This window comes from Genypterus blacodes, unplaced genomic scaffold, assembly GCF_046128005.1.
Source record: "Genypterus blacodes isolate CSIRO-AG114 ecotype Tasmania unplaced genomic scaffold, CSIRO-AGI_Gbla_v1 ptg000076l_1, whole genome shotgun sequence".
In the NCBI taxonomy this organism is placed as follows: domain Eukaryota; kingdom Metazoa; phylum Chordata; class Actinopteri; order Ophidiiformes; family Ophidiidae; genus Genypterus; species Genypterus blacodes.
The window spans coordinates 6077910-6095947 of NW_027466885.1; the positions used below are offsets into that span (position 1 = coordinate 6077910).

General features: G+C 40.8%; 1 protein-coding gene across 1 annotated transcript; it reads left to right on the forward strand.

Moving 5' to 3' along the window:
- The first annotated feature begins 3703 nt into the window (after positions 1–3703).
- Positions 3704–17782, forward strand: vps41 (VPS41 subunit of HOPS complex). The gene is made up of 28 exons (XM_076158265.1): positions 3704–3905; positions 4297–4335; positions 6653–6760; positions 8205–8282; positions 9451–9525; positions 10521–10583; positions 10716–10781; positions 12299–12418; positions 12519–12665; positions 12759–12825; positions 13114–13211; positions 13301–13430; positions 13565–13680; positions 13774–13892; positions 14088–14169; positions 14289–14381; positions 14480–14607; positions 14955–15099; positions 15191–15232; positions 15326–15376; positions 15467–15604; positions 15725–15779; positions 15863–16003; positions 16120–16256; positions 16797–16896; positions 16979–17023; positions 17113–17192; positions 17384–17782. The coding sequence occupies exons 1-28, from the start codon at positions 3885–3887 to the stop codon at positions 17462–17464; spliced, it is 2565 nt and encodes an 854-aa protein (XP_076014380.1). The 5' UTR covers positions 3704–3884; the 3' UTR covers positions 17465–17782.
- The last annotated feature ends 256 nt before the right edge of the window (positions 17783–18038 follow it).

The following is an 18038-nucleotide window of genomic DNA, read 5'->3' on the forward strand; positions in this document are numbered from 1 at the left end:
GTAATTTTCACTGGGGCATGAGAGTTTGCAAGACCTATAAAAAATGAGAGAAGTGGTTTTTGTTAGAAGGTGGGGTAAAAAAAAGAAAAGGAAAAATGGGAATCTTTGCCCCAGCAGCTATGATGAAAAATAGAATAAACAAGCTACTGACACTTCAGAGAAGGGCAGGCTCCTTTCTGTCCATCCCTCCATCTTTTTCCCTTTCCCCTTTTCTCCTTATTTCATCATATCAGGAGTGTGGCGGTACCTCTCTAATGCTGGCATTTCTCTTCCTGACAGACTCCAAACAAGTGCTGGGAATGAGATCAGAGCTCTAATCTTCTCCTGGCCTCTGAGGCTCCAGGATAAGAGGGCAACACATCTCTCACCATCTTACGCAGCTGTTAATTACTTCATTTCAAAAACAGCGAGCTTTGTGCTGTTTGCAATCATGTCACCAAATTGGGTATGTTTATTAATTTAAGGTCTGGGAGTAACACAATTACACAAAATGGGATAACAGAAAATCTAATTGTGAAAATCCGTAATAAAAAAGGATATTAAAAAATTACCATAAGGAATTACATTACTGATTCCAATTTTAAGCAATAAGGAGTGGCTGCGCAACGGATTAGCTACATTTCTGAAAGTAACCCCAAACCCCTGATTAAATGTGCGTCTGATAATGTGAGTTTCTGTGTGTCTGAGTGTAAAGGGGGGCGGTGGTTGGAGGAAGTACATATGGGGAAGGTCTGTCTCATTTCTCCAGTGTTCACTCACTCTGGCCACAGCTCAGTCAGGAATTGGCTGCAGGAACAAGGAAAAGCACTTGATTCCCCCCCTCCACCTCCCTCCGCCACCCAACACCCACAGTGGCCAGGGAATCAGTGGATAAACCCAAGTCCCAAGCCCTCATCAGATATCATGCTAATAGCTAGTGTTCTTACCAGAGCTGTCCCTGTGTTTCAGCCTCTCACCAGCACGCCCCCGTCCAAACTCCATCCAAGGCTCATCTAGAGACAGATTGAGACAATCCATCACAATGGATGGTAAGTTAATGCATGGTAAGTTAATCAAAACAATCACTGCTATTTATAAAGAATCGCAAGACTGGATTTACAAAAGAAAATTGGTAGGTTTTGAAATCTCTTTTGACCTGTGTGGGACGTTTTCTTTTGGTGTGAAAAATTCATGAACGAGCGAGATTTATAATCTACCCAAAAGAAACCATGTAATCTGCCGTGAGACTGTTAAGCCTTCATAATGGAATAGTTCCTTTAAAAAAAATGGCACTAGCTCATGTTACCAGTGCTGTGGATAGAGATATCACAGCGGCAGCAGCTGGCATCTTATGGAACAGGAATGAACAGTTGGTTGAATAGTTTTATCAGATAGACAGGTTTAAGAGGTAAAAGTACACCAAAGACGCTGTGCTGTGGAACGTATTTGTATTCTTTATTGCCATCTAAAACGTTTTTGTTACAGTCACTCAACACTATTGCTAGAAACTCTACACAGGGGAAACCTTGCCGGCAAAACGTAGCATTTGTTATTATAATTATCATTTCAACCGAGATTGTCATTGTCACTGTGGATGTAATTTAAGTGCATGACAGCTTATTTGAAGCCTATTATCACTGTTCTAAATGGCCTGCTACCTAATAGCAAATTAAATCCATTAGCTGATGTGATTTGCTGCTGAAGCCTAATGAGCTGAGTAATGCCCAGCCAGGGACACTGACAGCGAGGACAAAAATAATATCTGATATCCACCATTGGATATTTAGTTTTCATTGGCACAGTAAATTATAAAAATTATGTCACCTTGTAATGTCTGCCTTCGATTTAGTTCTTCATGAATAGTTTTAATTAAAGGTTAAAAGAAAAAAGTCTAATTGAGCTCAATAAGGGCAGCCATTAAAACTAATCAAAGGTGAGTGTGTCACAAAATCCTTCTTTTTTCTAAATGGTAAAAATTAATGTATACCCACTGGCTTAAAGCATGTCAATGACAACAATGCCCAGTAATTTGGGCCCCCAAAACTGTAAACCTTATTCTGCTGTGTTAACCAAAGACGTCAGATGAAGTATGGTACCAGATGACTTCTCTTAATAAAGTTCTTGAACATAATGTGGTACTTTCTCACACTCTAAGGTTAACCCCAGGGAGTTAACACACCAGCACACCCTGAACCAACGATCTAACTGGCAGTAATGTGCTTTTCTTATGGAAAATGCTTTATTACAAATGTATACTTCGGACTTAGATTCAAGATTTTATATGAGTTTTCTTTTTTTTGCCACAATCATTAAGATGATCAAGTTATCCCTTTCTACCCCACTAAAGCTAAAACGCTCCCCAAAGGATAGGTGGTGGGTCAGCGGAGGCTGAGGGCTATCAAAGCAGTGTATTAAAAGGAGCTCTTTGAAGCTTGTAAACCACGGTGCCCAGCAGGTCCACAACAGACAGAAGACTCTGATTGGTCAGGTGTGTGTGTTTTTTGCTAGATCGATCCACAGAGCTGACATTCTGGAGCATCAAAGCTTTCAGTGCACTAATCTGACTCCTCCTATGAGGGCAAGGGTTGTTTTTATTATTTTCCTTTTTTTGTGAAATGCTTAAACCTCAGAGGGGCTACTATGCTAAAAAAAGGTGGACTAACCGTCTGTTCTAAAGGTTTGAAAAGGAGTGAAAACATAATGAAAATAGGGATGTTTGGACACTGTTTATCAAACAATAAATAATGCATAACTATAGAGAGAGATGGGGGAGAGTAAAGAACCACAGGACCATCTATGGGACATACCATTGGTGGCAGAGGAGTGTCACCGCAGAGACTCACACATTGCTGCTCCTCAAAGTCAGCTTCCCATCGCTATGTCTCAGGAGACCTGCGCCACATACACACTCATGAAAGGTGTGAAAATCTGATTTCCCAAAAAGGATCAGTAATTCTCAGTGAGGGTGGAGGCTGCAATCAATAAATCATTGCTAAGTAGATTGTACGGGAAAAAAATTATTCCCCCTTGGTATCAGTGCATTAAGGTTCTCCTGAGGATGGATGAGGCAAGATGGAGGTGTGAGACAATCTCAATAAAGAAGAGGCAAATCATACCTTTAGCATTCATCCTGCCTGTCTGCAGGGAGAAGATAGACCAGGAGCACCAGCTGACATCTGAGGCTTTCATTTGGTCCCCATGTCCTAAACGCTGCTCTGCATTTTGCTGAAAATACACAAATCCAGGTGCTTAGACTGTACTTTCAAGATAAATTCATAAACAGGAAAATATTGCAGGGTTTTAATGTTATATTAATTTCTCAGTCTGACGTGAAAGTTTAACAAGAGGAAATAACGGATTAGTTTATTAGGAAAAACAGGCGAAATTAGCCTCATTTGATATTTTAAGAGGGAATTATCCACAAGACTATTAAACTGTTTCTTTTTACACAAACCTGAATGTTAGCAGTTTGTTTTCGCTTCCATTTGTCGCTGTTTAAGTCGTTGTAGGGGAAAAGCGGCTAAAAACAGCTGTAAGAAAAGTGCAGGTACCACCTTATTGCTCTTACATGTTGTTTGGATATGGAATTACGGCGAAGAAACACTAAATTGAGTCCTCAAATGACATAACTGTGTAAAACCCACAACTTCGTGCACTCGGCGACTCTTTTCGAGGAGAACTTCATTACCCACAATGCCTCACGCATTTGTTGCAGTCATGTGATCGTAACTTATGACAGGGCTGCAGGTTCCGTCAACAATGAACACTTTGTCACAGCTGCAGCGGATCTGCCTCTTTTTAGAATAAACGAATCCAATTTTGGACAACACGGGTTTCAAACATGTACTTCGTAAACACACGTTGAGAAATCTTATTGCGTTCCGATATATTTAGCTCATATCACAATGGCGGAAGTGGAGCATCAGGTAAACAGCATGCTAACGGTAGCTTATGCTAGCCGGCTAATGTTGACAGCTCATCTTGCAGCTGAATCGAAATGAATTGTTGTGTTGGGTGGATGTAATCAGCTGCCTCTCCGTTGCTTAATTTAGTGACGTTTATTATCTGGTTAACGATTGGTAATTGTAGAATATGTCCGCAATAATCGGTGCTATTATGTGATGTTGTAAAGTGTATATCTGATTTCTGAGTGTAGCCCTTTGCCACACCTCTACAAAGTATGAGTGCAAATGCTTTTCAAATGGTTCAGTTTCGATGTGTGGCACTGCTGTTTGCTTTCCTTTCCATGTCTTTTAATGCAAAACACTTCATGCCAAATGATCAAAAGCTCTTCAAATTGTCCCCTCCCTCATTTAGGACAGAAACCCAAGTGAGGAATTCACAGATGAGTCTGAGGTAAGAAATGTGAATACACACGTGTCTTCTAAATAATGACAAAAAGGAGCATATCATTCACTGTCCAATACTAGCGACAACAAATATCAGGAGAAGAGACACCAGAACTGACAGCTGCATCTTATTGCTGAAGTCATGGGTGTTGCATATTCTGTCAGGCTTGGCTGATTTTGAATCCGAATAAACCTTGTCGCTTACTGAAAAGTGCGCAATATAAAGTCAACCTTTTATCAACATTGCTTGATTCCAGAAGGGCGGTTGTCAGCTGCTGAGAGGTGTCAAATACTCATGAATTACAGATAGATTTCTGGATGTGCATCCTTCAGCATTATGACTGAGCCTGAACATATAGCTGTACACTGGCGCCTCTGAGAATCACTGGCACACTGAATAAAAGATAGCACAGTGCATCAGCCTGGCAGGAAGTGTAGGGTTTGTCTTTTTAGCTGGCAGAGTATAGAATGAAATATCAGGGAAAGCAATGAGTGATTTCACGGGGAATCCAAGGATAGGAGGATTCCAAGGAAAAGAGAAAAATTCATCCTGTTTTTATGTTTGTTCAGTACTCCAGGACTCTAAGCAGCTGTCCTGTCAGTTTGCCTTCTCTGAGTGGTTTCAAGCTTCAAATGTCATGTATTTACTTCTAATCCTCTCAGCATCCAGTGGACAAGAGGCAGAGTTACATTACATTATTACATTACGATCATTTGGCAGACGCTTTTATCCAAAGCGACTTACATTACAGTTACCACCCTTCGCAGAGGGGGGAGCAATTGAGGGTGCCTTGCTCAGGCACCTCGGCAGGGGCTCGAACCGGCAACCCTCCGGTTCCCAAGCGGAAGCTCTACCCACTGAGCCACTCCCTCCCCAGAGTTGTTTCAAATTAACTATCCTGAATGTTTTTAGATGATGAGAGGAGGGGAAATGTGGAGGAAACCCACAGATACACAAGTCCCACAAGTTGAATTCAGGACTTTGTTGCAGTGGAGTGACACTGCAAACTACTGACCACCATGTCCCTTATGCTTCAAACCATCAGCAGTAATTGACAAATTCAAAACAGTATAGCTATATCCACATTGTGAAACCTGTTTTCTAAAACATGGACCACAATGTTTGAGCTCCATCCTTACTATTTTAAGGGGAAAATTCAGTTTCCAAGGATGAATGGGAGTGTCCAACATGTCCAAATTTATGCATAAAATATCCTTTGTGTTAACTCTCATCTATGCTCCTCCTCGGATAGTGTGTTCCATCCTTCTGTATTTGTAGAGCATAGTTATCCTTGATGTAAACATGAGATTGTTCAGGGAGTGGCTTCATAACTGCTAATAGACGAAAACATAGGGAGGCAAAAATAGTTTAAGTCAACTGAGTAGTTGATAAAACGTATAACTGATGGCAAAAGTTTGAAAATTGTTAGTTTCTCTTTGGGTCTGAAGTTTGCTTTTGTTGTTTGATACGCCTCTGAAACCCGTGACAAATGCCCTCGCTTTAGAAATTGCACAACCAGAATACACAGGAAATAGCCTAGATATGGCATCGTTGAGTGGGAAAGGATTGTTTTTGAAAATAACATCTTTTCCACGCTATTGTCCCCCACCTCCAACCCAGTAGCACATAATGGCAGACAATGTTTTGAGTTGATGCACCCTCCGGGCAGCCACAGACTGTGCAGCATTGGTTATAAACTGAATTATGAGTAATATTCAGGCTGTGACTGGGCGCAAATGTAGGTTCACGCTGGAAAGCGTAACACGATAGAATGGGCTAAGTTTGGTTTATGAAAAGGCCAAATTCACATCTACTGTATCACTGGGGATAAATGTTCTCATAAAAAGATCAATTCTGTTTTTATCCTACATTTCACAAAAGGAAATGTAAATTTGTTTCCTGCACACATGGAACCCACAGAGGCTGGACAGCATGTAAATGTTGCCACAGAGGTGCTTCAGCTACATTAGGATCACAGTAGTTATCAAACAATGCAGATTTTTCATTGTTAAAGCAATATATTAGATTAAGTCTCTGTGTGAAAGTGCAATAAACTTAGATTTAAATATATTGACTTGGATTTTCAGTAAGTAAAGTCATTTCACCTCCCCTTTTCTCACTTGTTTTACAAAAGATGAAACTTAAAGACATTGTAGACGCAATAGAACTTGAGGAGTGCATTTGATGCATGAAGGGTTTTGTGTTTTTCAATGGCTTTTAGAAGAGCATTGTGAGCTGGAATGTTTGTGAGGGTTATTTGCTATTGAAGGAATACTTAAGGAAATGCTGTAGATGAAGACACTAATGCTTGTTTTTGCACCAGGAGGAGGACAGTGAGGAGGAGCCCAAGCTGAAATATGAGAGGCTCTCCAACGGGGTGACAGAGATTCTCCAGAAGGATGCAGCCAGCTGTATGACCGTCCACGACAAGGTAGAGGTTATAATCTAGCACCCACAGGGACATTCAGTCTCAGGTCCGCCTGTCTCAAGTACGGATTTGACATTGTTTACATAGACATTTGAAAGATCCTCTTCAGATTCACTTTTCGTCTCCTCCATCCAATCTGTAACGGCAGGCCATTCTTTTCTCACCTTCCCTCTGTTTCCTCTCAGGGAGGCACATCACAAACATCATTGTCTTCTCCTTTTTTTATTCCCACTCTTGCATATTTTTGTTCCTCTCCTCCGTTTGTTGAATGTTCATATTCTTAAGAGGGGCACTCTTGGTTAATCGCCACAGCACCAGTGGCACATTTGCCCGCCTGAGCAGAGCGAAAGTCATAATCAGTTATGTCTCCTGAGCTGATGTTTTATTAAACGCTATTGATTTTCATTTATTATTTTTACTTTGAGGGTTTTGCTCCCTTTGTCTCTCTGTATTTTTTTTTTACCTCAAAACAGAAGCCATGCCGCAGTGAAGGCTGTTGCTTTGCTGAAATTCTAAATTCGATATGACTTGTCTTTCTTCCTGTGATGTCTGTGCATGTGCGCATTCTGCCACCCAGCCAGCTGTGTGGCCAGGCAAGCCCCCACCACGGCAAACTCCCACAACCTTAAAGCCGCCCACGGCACATATAGCCTTATGTTGCCTCATATTTTAAGTGTCTGAATCGGAATTTCATTTGAACAATTCCATTCTGATAAATCCCTTTTAAAAGTCGATCCGCCTCACAAGGTTGAACCCTTTATTTATTTATTTATTTTTGGTTATTTTATTTGGGGAGATTGCAGGGGCTCTGTCTGACATGCTCAGCTGTGCCTGTAAATATAAGCATTTCATTATAGACTGCACTGAAGCATGGTGGGCTCGCCGCACATCCACATGCTGGTCTGCAGGGGAGGGGGATTAGGAGGAGGGCCTGGAGCAGGGGCTGGGTGGAAGAACACACACTTAATCTAATGCCAAAATCCCCCCGGTTTCTATAATTTCTTTGTCCCAGCGGACCCACATACACACGTGAACACGTACACACATGCACATCCTCTGAAGCACAAAACATGGAAACCAGTTGCTGCTCAGTAGAAATAACAGCTCTGTGATACGCAGGGAGGTGATTGGGTTGCATGAGGAGCATGGGAAGAAGTCAGATGTACAGTGCATTTATTATGCTTAAGCATTTTAATTTGAGAAAAAAATGCCATTTCACACTGTCTGCTTTAATAAATAGGGCTTTTCCACCCCCGGCAATTTCACAGTTTTGCCTCCAAGCTCACCCAATCCCCACTCTGCCCTGTCGCTCCCGCTGCAAGAAACATTTTTTATCCTCTCCCACAGCCTCCATCAGCACAAGGGGCTTTTTTTTTCTTCTAAAAAAATTTAGAATTCAATTCAAGTGTTTCTCTGTTTAATTTACATTGAATTTATCCCTTTTCAGTTTCTCGCCCTAGGTACCCATTTTGGAAAGGTGTTCCTGCTGGACATCCAGGGAAATGTAACTCAGAAGTTTGAAATTGTGAGTACAATGCAAACACCTCACAGTGTACTGATTCGATTATTTAGTAATTAACTTAATATAATTTACGACTGAAAATGAAAGTGTTGCAGCTGTACTACCTTTTAATTGATGCATTTTGTGAATGTAACTTTTTAACCAATCCACAGAGCCCCTTGACAAATACCAAGCCAAACCTAACACTATACTAGTAGCTGTGGTGTTGTCCTCATTGTGAATATTTAATGGTATCTGACATATTTTGCACGTCTTTGACTTTCCTCCATGACTCGAGCTGTATCTATCTCAGACTCCATCACACAGCTCTTAGATCCTACATGCAGGATGCAACAGGAGGCACCACGGAGGGAGACTTAACACAAAATCAGACATCATTTATACATATGTGATATGTCTAAGAAAAAATGATCCTGAAGGTTATCTCTAGTCCCCATTTCAAAATTCTCCAGTTATCATACTGGATAGTTTCCAACATCCTTTTAACTTGCAAGCCAGAAATTCCGTAATCAAGGCAGATTTTACCTGATCAAAGGAGTTTCATATTATTCCATCTGTCTCCGTCTTTGTGACTGTAATGGTCCTGCTGAGCACATTGATTCAAATGCTACTTACTTAAAGAACTTGCTGCTGCCAGTTATCAGTCATCGCCTGAAAGAAACAAGGAAGCTATTTCAGTGAACAGAAGAGACGCCGCTGAGTTGCAGGTGATGGATTATGTCAGTGAGTTGGTGAGGATGTGTGATGTATTTTCAAACCGCGTCGGTCAGGATTCGGTGAAAAGCAGAGGGTGATTTAAAATGCATTCCTCGTGATGCACTGTCACCCAATGAACAAACACCTAATGCAACAAAACTCTAACTTCTATCAGTGCAGCAACAGCAATCTTCAAGTAACATATGCCTTAATTTATGTTATTTGGTCAAAGCTTCTATCCAAAGAGCTTTATAATGTCAGATGTTGGATGTCACTGATGGGGAACAGACCACTGTTCTATGTTTGTGCCTTGATCTATACGTTGACAAATAAAGAACCAAACACTATAATAAAATTTGGCGTTTTGCTTTCCTGCCTTTCACTTTATGAGGTCAGCTAGCAATATTTGGCCAGCCACAGGGATATTTGACTGCTCTTTAAAAGATGCCATGATATTCTGTCTCCGTCTCCGCAGAGTTCAGTGAAGATCAACCAGATCAGTCTGGATGAAAGTGGAGAGCATGTGGGCATCTGCTCGGAGGATGGCAAGGTGAGATCTCTCCGCTCATCACCGGTGCTTACTGATCCTTGGGCCATGCAGCAAAGAATCAACAATCAGTGTTTTTCATCTTTCGTAATTCCGCCTCAGATTCATATAAGCCTCATCTTATCAGTGTTAAACTTTATGCTAATGATGTGAAACCTGGGAGGGTTTAGGCATCAGAGTGGTAATTTTCAGAAAGGACTTGTTTCACTGCCGGAACATTAACCTGGAGGTTTATCTTCACCATATCAACAAATAAATCCATATTTTTTTCATGATGTGGGATTTTATAAAAAGCTCGTACCAATTTGAAGAGTGGGGAGAGGAGGATTGCACTCAGATCCGATGAGCTGTCAGTCAGCCATCAACCGTCCGTGGATACGCATTCCATGTTCTCCACCTTGCTGTTATCTTGTCTCTTCTCATCATTACCACCATCCTTCATGGATTTTGCAGTCAAGATATGCTTTCTGATACCCCTTCCTTCTAGCACTCTGGCAGTGAAAAAAATCAAGATCTTGTCGCACTGAAAGTGGAGCAGACAATTAAAATCAAATGCAACGGCAATTGTTTGCTCTCAGCAGTTGAGTTGGCTGTTAATCCTTTGAAATCTAACTTAATCCTCAATCACAGATTCAGTTCAAAAGGGAGATAGCAGCAGAGCATCATATTACTCCCCCTTTACCAAATTCTTCTTTTTTGGGCCCTCAGATAAGGAAAATTGGCTGTGATAAACTTTAATGGTACATCAGAGTTTGCTGTAGCCAGCTGAAGCCGTGGTCAAGTCAAAGATTAGGACTCTTGTTCTTAACCCTGCAGGGTTCAAAGAATCACGTTTGCCACTAATTGGTGACCCAGTGGAGAGGAAGGTAGCCGATCAAACTCTTTTCAGGCCACAATTCCCCGTGCTGGCCTCAGACAGTTGCAGACGCAGCAATTAAAGGAGAAATTTTGTCTTATTCACCTTGGCTTGCTGTTCTTTCACCTTGTCTTTACTTTAGGTTCAAGTATTTGGTCTCTATACAAGAGAGGGCTTCCATGAGAACTTTGACTGTCCTATCAAAGTAAGTAGATTACTCATTTTTCTGCACAAATATACTTGCTACTCATTAGCAGTAGGTGCCTGTGGCATTAAGAGAAGTCTCTAAAATAGTAAGTCTCGATGGTCTAATTGGTCCCTTTGTTCTGTTCTGTAGGTGGTGGCTTTACATCCTCACTTCACCAAATCAAACTACAAACAGTTTGTGACTGGAGGCAGCAAGGTAAGTTTCATTTGTAGTTTTTAGATTCATTATTTACCATTTTTATTCTCTATTTTTAGCTATTTCCTTCCACAATAATCCACGCCATTGTATCGAAAAGTAAGAGAATCCTGCAAACATTCTCACTTGGGCTTGACTGGAGGCGATGCAGCGGCCTTTGTGTGGTGTGAAAGGCTCTTACTTTTCTGTCTCTTTGCTGAAGTGCTCTCGGGAGAGATGCCCATTTTCACAAAGTGCTGTTCGCTCAACAGTGTTTGAAAGGCAATGCTTCACAAGCTCAGCAAACAGATGTCATTATCAAGGGGGTACATAGTGTTAGGATTTCCGGGTGCATACAGTGATCTCTCACTCTCTGTGTTGAACGTCATCTCCGATATGTCACTGTGAGAACTATTTTTCAGATATTAAGTTGGTCATTTTCTTTTCAAAGCATTACAAAATGCCATCTATATTACTGTAACTTCACTGACGTTGCATGATGGTAAAAACATCCATAAATAAAGTATACTGACATTTACAAAACACGGATGAAGAAAAACGTTTTTATGAAACCCCCATTGTTAGTGTTACTTTACCATTTTCTTTCAATTGGTGCTGATTCCTCTCAATTCCAAGTTGTGAAGGCCTCCACAAGGTGCCTGTGATGAAAATCAATACATCTCAACAGGAGCCACATCCTGTCAAAGGAAATTCAATTTTGTCGCCGCAGTTCCTTTGTCATATCGTCTCTTTGTAGAGCAAAACTGTTTATTAACATAGCCCAACTGCTGAATTAAAGAAGCTATACAACCTTGTTTTTGCCTCCTTGGTAATAGTATGCACGTTGGCTTTTGGTAACAGGTTATGTGGCGAGGAAGGTAAAAATTAAACCTAGGCCTAAACTGCAGCTGACAAGGCAGCACTGTGACCACACTACACACGCCATTAAAATCACTGTGCTTTCACCCCTTTTTTGAAAAGATAAAGGTTCAATCTAGGCAAAGAAGGTCAATAGCAGCATTCTGTGAATAAGTACTGTATACTGTCTATAATTTTCCATGCCCCCAGTATCTGGAGTGCAGCCTTAAGAAGCCATAATCATTGTGATGAGAGGGAATGATCTATCGAATTATGATCATTTTTTTCAATCCTTTTTCAACTTGAATATTACATCCATTAGACAAATCTCTGAAATTACTTCTTCCGTCATTGTGAATGTCAAACTAATTCTCTCTCTTAGATGTGGTCTCATGATAATCTGGCTTGGTCTTTGTGCCTACATGCTGTCAAATGGAATTAAGTCCTAATATGATGACCAAAATAAGGTTTTCCTCATTATTTGTAAAGCGGATGAGTTTACAAATGTCCCCACAATTTAAAGCAATAAGGTGGATCTGGGCTGTGGGCTGTTCCTGATCAGTAACATATGCTGTTCATCTACTGCCCTCTATGGTTAAAGCTACACAACTGCAGTCCTAGATGCTATTTTTTGACAACAACACAATTTGAATGCTTTTTGTAATTTTCTCCCCTCAAAGCTGCTTCTGTATGAAAGAAATTGGCTGAATCGCTGGAAGACTTCTGTCCTACACGAGGGCGAGGGTATCATCTCTAACATCCAGTGGAGAGCAAACCTTATCGCCTGGGCCAACAATGTGGTAAGATTTCTGCGACATGTGACAGAAAAACAACACTCATTTATCTGGCAAGAACACGAAACAAACAAGGAACGATCTTTTTTCTTCCGATTTGTTTTAGGGAGTTAAAATCTATGACATCAGCACGAAACAGCGGATTACCAATGTGTTGCGGGATAATGTTAGTCTGAGGCCTGACATGTACCCGTGCAGCCTGTGTTGGAAAGACAACACCACCCTCATTGTCGGCTGGGGTTCTTCCATAAAGGTTTGCTCTTCTTCGTCGTCTTATTGATTGATCATGAAGGACGCTGGCTTTCTAGATTCTCATAATTCCTGTGATTTCTTCATTCCCTCTTAGCTCTGTGTTGTGAAAGAGCGAAATCCCACTGAGGTGAGAGATCTTCCCAGCCGTTATGTGGAAATAGGTGAGTGTTCATGTAGAATACAGGAATGTGTGTTGGTGAAGATGTTCTTTAACTAAGTAAGAGTCTATATTGCTTATAGTAATACAGGACAGATTTAGCTGAGATCAGGGAATAATTAACATTTTGTGAAACTCCTAAACTCTTATATGCAGTAAACCCACAATGACAATTAGGCTCATAATACGTGCTGTATTTCCAATCTCTTTGTCACTAACCATGACACATGAATTAGTTCAAAGCACCATAAAGAATGCATAACAGCTTTGATTTCTTTTCTCTTCTAAACAGTGTCTGCGTTTGAGACAGAGTTTTACATCTGTGGCTTGGCACCGCTTGCAGATCAGCTTGTAACCCTGTACTTTGTTAAAGAGAACTCCGATCATATGGTTAGTCTTGAGTTTTTTCAATACATATATATTCTCGTAGCAACTATAGAAATATGTATTGCTCATTGTGTGTATGTGTGTGAGAGCAGGATGAGGAGTTCCGTGCGCGGCCTCGTCTCGACATCATCCAGCCTCTACCTGAGAACTGTGAGGAAATCTCCTCAGACGCTCTGACTGTGCGCAACTTTCAGGACAACGAGTGCAGAGACTACCGGCTCGGTGAGACTATAAAAGCCGACCTCTCAGAAATGTCATGCAACCTTTTACTACGCTTTGATTTCATTATGCGTCAACTATCAAATGTCAGCTTTAATGCACAGCGCACAGAGAGATAAATGTATTTTCATTAACAGAGCATTCTGAAGGGGAGTCGCTTTTCTACATCATCAGCCCCAAAGACATTGTGGTGGCCAAGGAGCGAGACCAGGATGATCATATTGATTGGCTGCTTGAAAAGAAGAAATATGAGGTTTGTGTTGTCTGCGATATGGATTACAGTCTACAATGGCTGTGTAAAGAAGTGAGTTTAATTTCATGTCACTGTTACTCTGGTCTGTTGCAGGAGGCACTGATGGCTGCAGAGATCAGCTTCAAAAACATTAAGCGGCATGATGTTCAGAAAATTGGAATGGCGTATATCAATCACTTGGTGGAGAAAGGAGACTACGACAGTGCTGCAAGGTCAGTTTTACATATATATTCTACAGATGTACCATTCGTACATCAATTTGATAAGGAGCAGGTCTAGGGATGTCACTTCTCTCTCTGATAAGAAATCTTTAAGTTATGAACTATTACAATTTTAGATTTCACTCTCACTTATATCCACATTGTACAGATTAATTCTGAATGTTTAATTTGTTTTCTACCATTCAGAAAGTGTCAGAAAGTTCTTGGGAAAAACATGGAGCTGTGGGAAAATGAGGTCTATAGGTTCAAGACCATTGGCCAGTTGAAGGTAGGTCAGGGTTGCAGTGGTTGGTAGAATTGAAGTGATTGTGGTTATAAATCAACTATGAAAAGTCTCCGAAACATTTTTGCACCACCTCACATGACTTACCCTCTCTCTGATTCCAGGCCATCAGTCAGTATTTACCCAGAGGGGATCTGCGTCTTAGACCGGCCATCTACGAAATGATCTTGCACGAATTCCTCAAGACCGATTATGAGGCACTTCCCTTCATCTTTTCATTAAACCCAGTAGTACCCAGGATTGGTTGATTATTATTGGCTTACATTGTGTCCTGTCTCTCGTATTTTCCACAAAGGGCTTCGCCACGCTGATACGGGAGTGGCCTGGGGAGCTCTATAACAACATGGCCATTGTTCAGGCAGTCACCGATCACCTGAAGAGGGACCCCGCCAACAGCACATTGCTCACCACGCTGGCTGAACTGTGTGTGGCTTGAGTACAAAAGTTGTCAACAAACTATATAATGTACAGCTGTTAACCACTTGGACCTATTTTACTGCACACAGAGAGAATTATTTAAATGCAGGATGCCACTTATTTACTGCTGAGACTAAGATTACACCATGTATAAAATGCTGATGCGCAGTGTCGGGCATCATTTTCGTATCTGGTGTCATTTGAGACCTCTTGGCTTTAGCTTTGAATAAATCTCTGTATTTCTAAACGATTCTTGGACAGACAATACAAAGTCAATCGGGACGAGTCAGTTAACAACTTCAGTTAAATTGTAAAAATTGAGGTGATAAACTAACAAACATGTTTTGTTGCAGGTACACGTATGACCAACGGTATGACAGAGCCTTAGAGATCTACCTGAGACTGAGGCACAAAGATGTCTACCAGCTGATCCACAAGCACAATCTGTTTTCATCCATCGAAGACAAGATCGTGCTCCTCATGGACTTTGATAAAGAGGTGAAAAGACTTGTGTTATCAAATGGTACCCAGCACACAAATGACACTGATCTGTTTCCAGCTAATGTTGTTATTACATGTATGTTGTCAGAAAGCTGTTGACATGCTCCTGGACAACGAAGACAAGATATCGGTATGTTTACGTGTCGTCACTTCAACTTTTATAACAGATTGTGTGAAAACTACAGCATGGACTCATCCTATTTCTCTTTTTTTCTATCGATAGACAGACAGGGTGGTGGAGGAACTGGGGGACAGACCGGAGCTCCTGCATGTGGTGAGTTGAAATCAGTTTAAAAACAAATATCCTTTATCAATCTTAAAGAATAAAATGCAAATATGACAACTCTGCACATTTTCTCCACAGTATCTACATAAACTGTTCAAACGGGACCATCACAAAGGCCAAAAGTACCACGAGAGACAGATCGGCCTGTACGCTGAGTATGACCGGCCAAATCTCTTACCGTTCCTTCGAGACAGCACCCACTGTCCACTTGAGAAGGTACACCAATTGTTAAATCTCATCCCACCATGCAAATAAAATTCAACAAGCTACATGACCTACATGGAACCGCCTTGTCTCACATCCAATTTAATGCCTTTCTTTCACTTTCTCTCTCAGGCTCTTGAGATCTGCCAGCAGAGGAACTTTGTGGAGGAGACGGTCTTCCTGCTCAGTAAACATTAATTAATGTCTGCCTTCCTGTTTGCAGTGCGTGAAGAGTTTTAAAAGGAAGCTAATCCTCCGTGTTTCTCTCAGGCAGGATGGGGAACTGCCGTAGAGCTCTGCAGATGATCATGGAGGAGCTGGGGGACGTGGACAAAGCCATAGAGTTTGCCAAAGAGCAGGACGACGTAGAGCTTTGGGAGGATCTCATCTCTTACTCTATTGACAAACCCCGTATGAAACCCATATCGCCCATCAGCAGGGTCATTCTAAAAAAAAATCCACCCCAGGTTGCTTCCTCTGTCTTGACTCTTTTTGTTCTCTCCTCCTCACTCTGTCATCGTCTCTAGCATTCATCACCGGCCTCCTTAATAATATCGGCACTCATGTGGATCCCATCCTGCTCATTCATCGCATCAAGGAGGGCATGGAGATCCCAAACCTCAGGGATTCATTGGTCAAAATCCTTCAGGACTACAACCTACAGGTCAGTAATCTAAACCTTATGTAAACGTTTGCCTCTTAAAGCATGTTTGATAGCAGAACTTGGCAAATTTGGTGTCTCTTAATTGTATCTCCTTCTTGTCCGTAGATCATTAAGTCCAATGTGCTGTTAGACAATTAAAAGTTGAGGCAGCAATTTGTGACTGCATCGTTACCTAAACTTCAATGTTCCCTCAAGCAAATCGTAGAACTGAAGCATTTTATTGTTGTCTAATTTATCCACTTATGGATAGACTAATTATTTGGGCAAGATGGCATTGTAATTGTAAGACACACACGACGATTAGAGGGTGCTGCCCACTGATACATGATTACACTCAGGAGGACTGAATGATATTGAAGTAATAGCAATAAATGCTGTGTTATAAATAGAAAATATCATATTTTACCAGTTACATGCAGAGTTTAATCTCAGTGGCTTTATTTGAAAAATGTATCGATGATTGTGATGATTTTACACACCAAATATCAATCATTATATTACTCAGCAATTATAAATGCATTTCATTTTCTTATCTCTAAGATTCTGCTGAGGGAAGGATGTAAGAAGATCCTAGTGGCTGACTCACTCTCTCTACTCCAGAAAATGCACAGGACACAAATGAGAGGAGTCAGGGTGGACGGTAGGTCAATTGTGTGTGTATACAGAAGCAGTCAATATTAGTTATTTTACCTTATTTAAATTGTTGCTGCTTTCCGTTGCAGAGGAGAACATCTGTGAATCCTGCCATGCCACAATCTTGCCATCAGGTGGGTTATCTGTGTTTGTATCTGCTATCGGTTGAGGTTGCATTGCATTTAAAGTTACTTAGGTTTATGCTTCATTCCTCCTGTTTCAGACATGGCCAAACCTTTCGGTGTGGTGGTATTTCACTGCAGACACATGTTTCACAAAGAATGTTTACCATCACCAGGAACAGTAAGTACATGCACTGCACTGTATCTACATTTCCTTGTCATTTCTTTTTACAATATCCCTAAAATAATTGCCATTGCTATTTTTGTGAAATTATAATCTAATATTTCCTGGTTTGTATATGACCCTGCCTTATCACCAGTTGCTGATGTCCTTTTGACTTTCATGTAATTGTATCTTCTTTCCTGTCTCAGGTTCCTGGGGTGCAGTTTTGCAATATCTGCAGTGCGAAGAGGCGAGGGCCAGGAAGTGGAATCCTAGAGATGAAGAAGTAACACGGCTTTATGCACTCACAATATGATTATTGATGCTTTTGGTCTTTCCCTAGTTACTTCCCCCCTGTGTTACTGCATTGATTGATGAATATTACATTCGCTCAGTGATTGAATCCTGCAAAAATGCAAAGCATTTTTATTGTATTAGCTGTGTATATTTACTTCTAACACCTGTAAAGTGCAGTAGTTGATCTGCTTGCCACTAATGTCATTTTGTGATGGAATGCCTGCAATGTGTGAAAATAAAATAATATAATAACTGTCTGTTATTTTCCGATCATGACCTATTCATAACTATCTAGTTCTACTAAGTCTTCAAGTATCTACTATCTTGAAGTGAATCTTTTCATGTCAATCAATTAAAAATGTATAAGCCGAGTTTAGTTAGAGCTCCTCAAGGCTCCAAGTCAGAGATTTGGTTTAGAAATGGGCGTGCCATTGTTTCATTAAACACATGTAACCGCAATATTTAGGGAATCCAATATCTTTAATTTAATTTGTTTCCATTGACATGTAATGTGTAATTACTTCCAAATTAAAAGCCTTTAAGACTTGATGATGTGAAATTTTATTT

What these genes read in the sequence shown, in the direction of transcription:
- vps41 (XM_076158265.1), top strand. Translation starts at nt 3,885, where the DNA reads ATGGCGGAAGTGGAGCATCAG. An exon ending in TGCCACAATCTTGCCATCAG is followed by an intron (nt 17,024 to 17,112) that starts GTGGGTTATCTG and finishes CTCCTGTTTCAG; the next exon opens with ACATGGCCAAACCTTTCGGT. An exon ending in GTTTACCATCACCAGGAACA is followed by an intron (nt 17,193 to 17,383) that starts GTAAGTACATGC and finishes TTCCTGTCTCAG; the next exon opens with GTTCCTGGGGTGCAGTTTTG.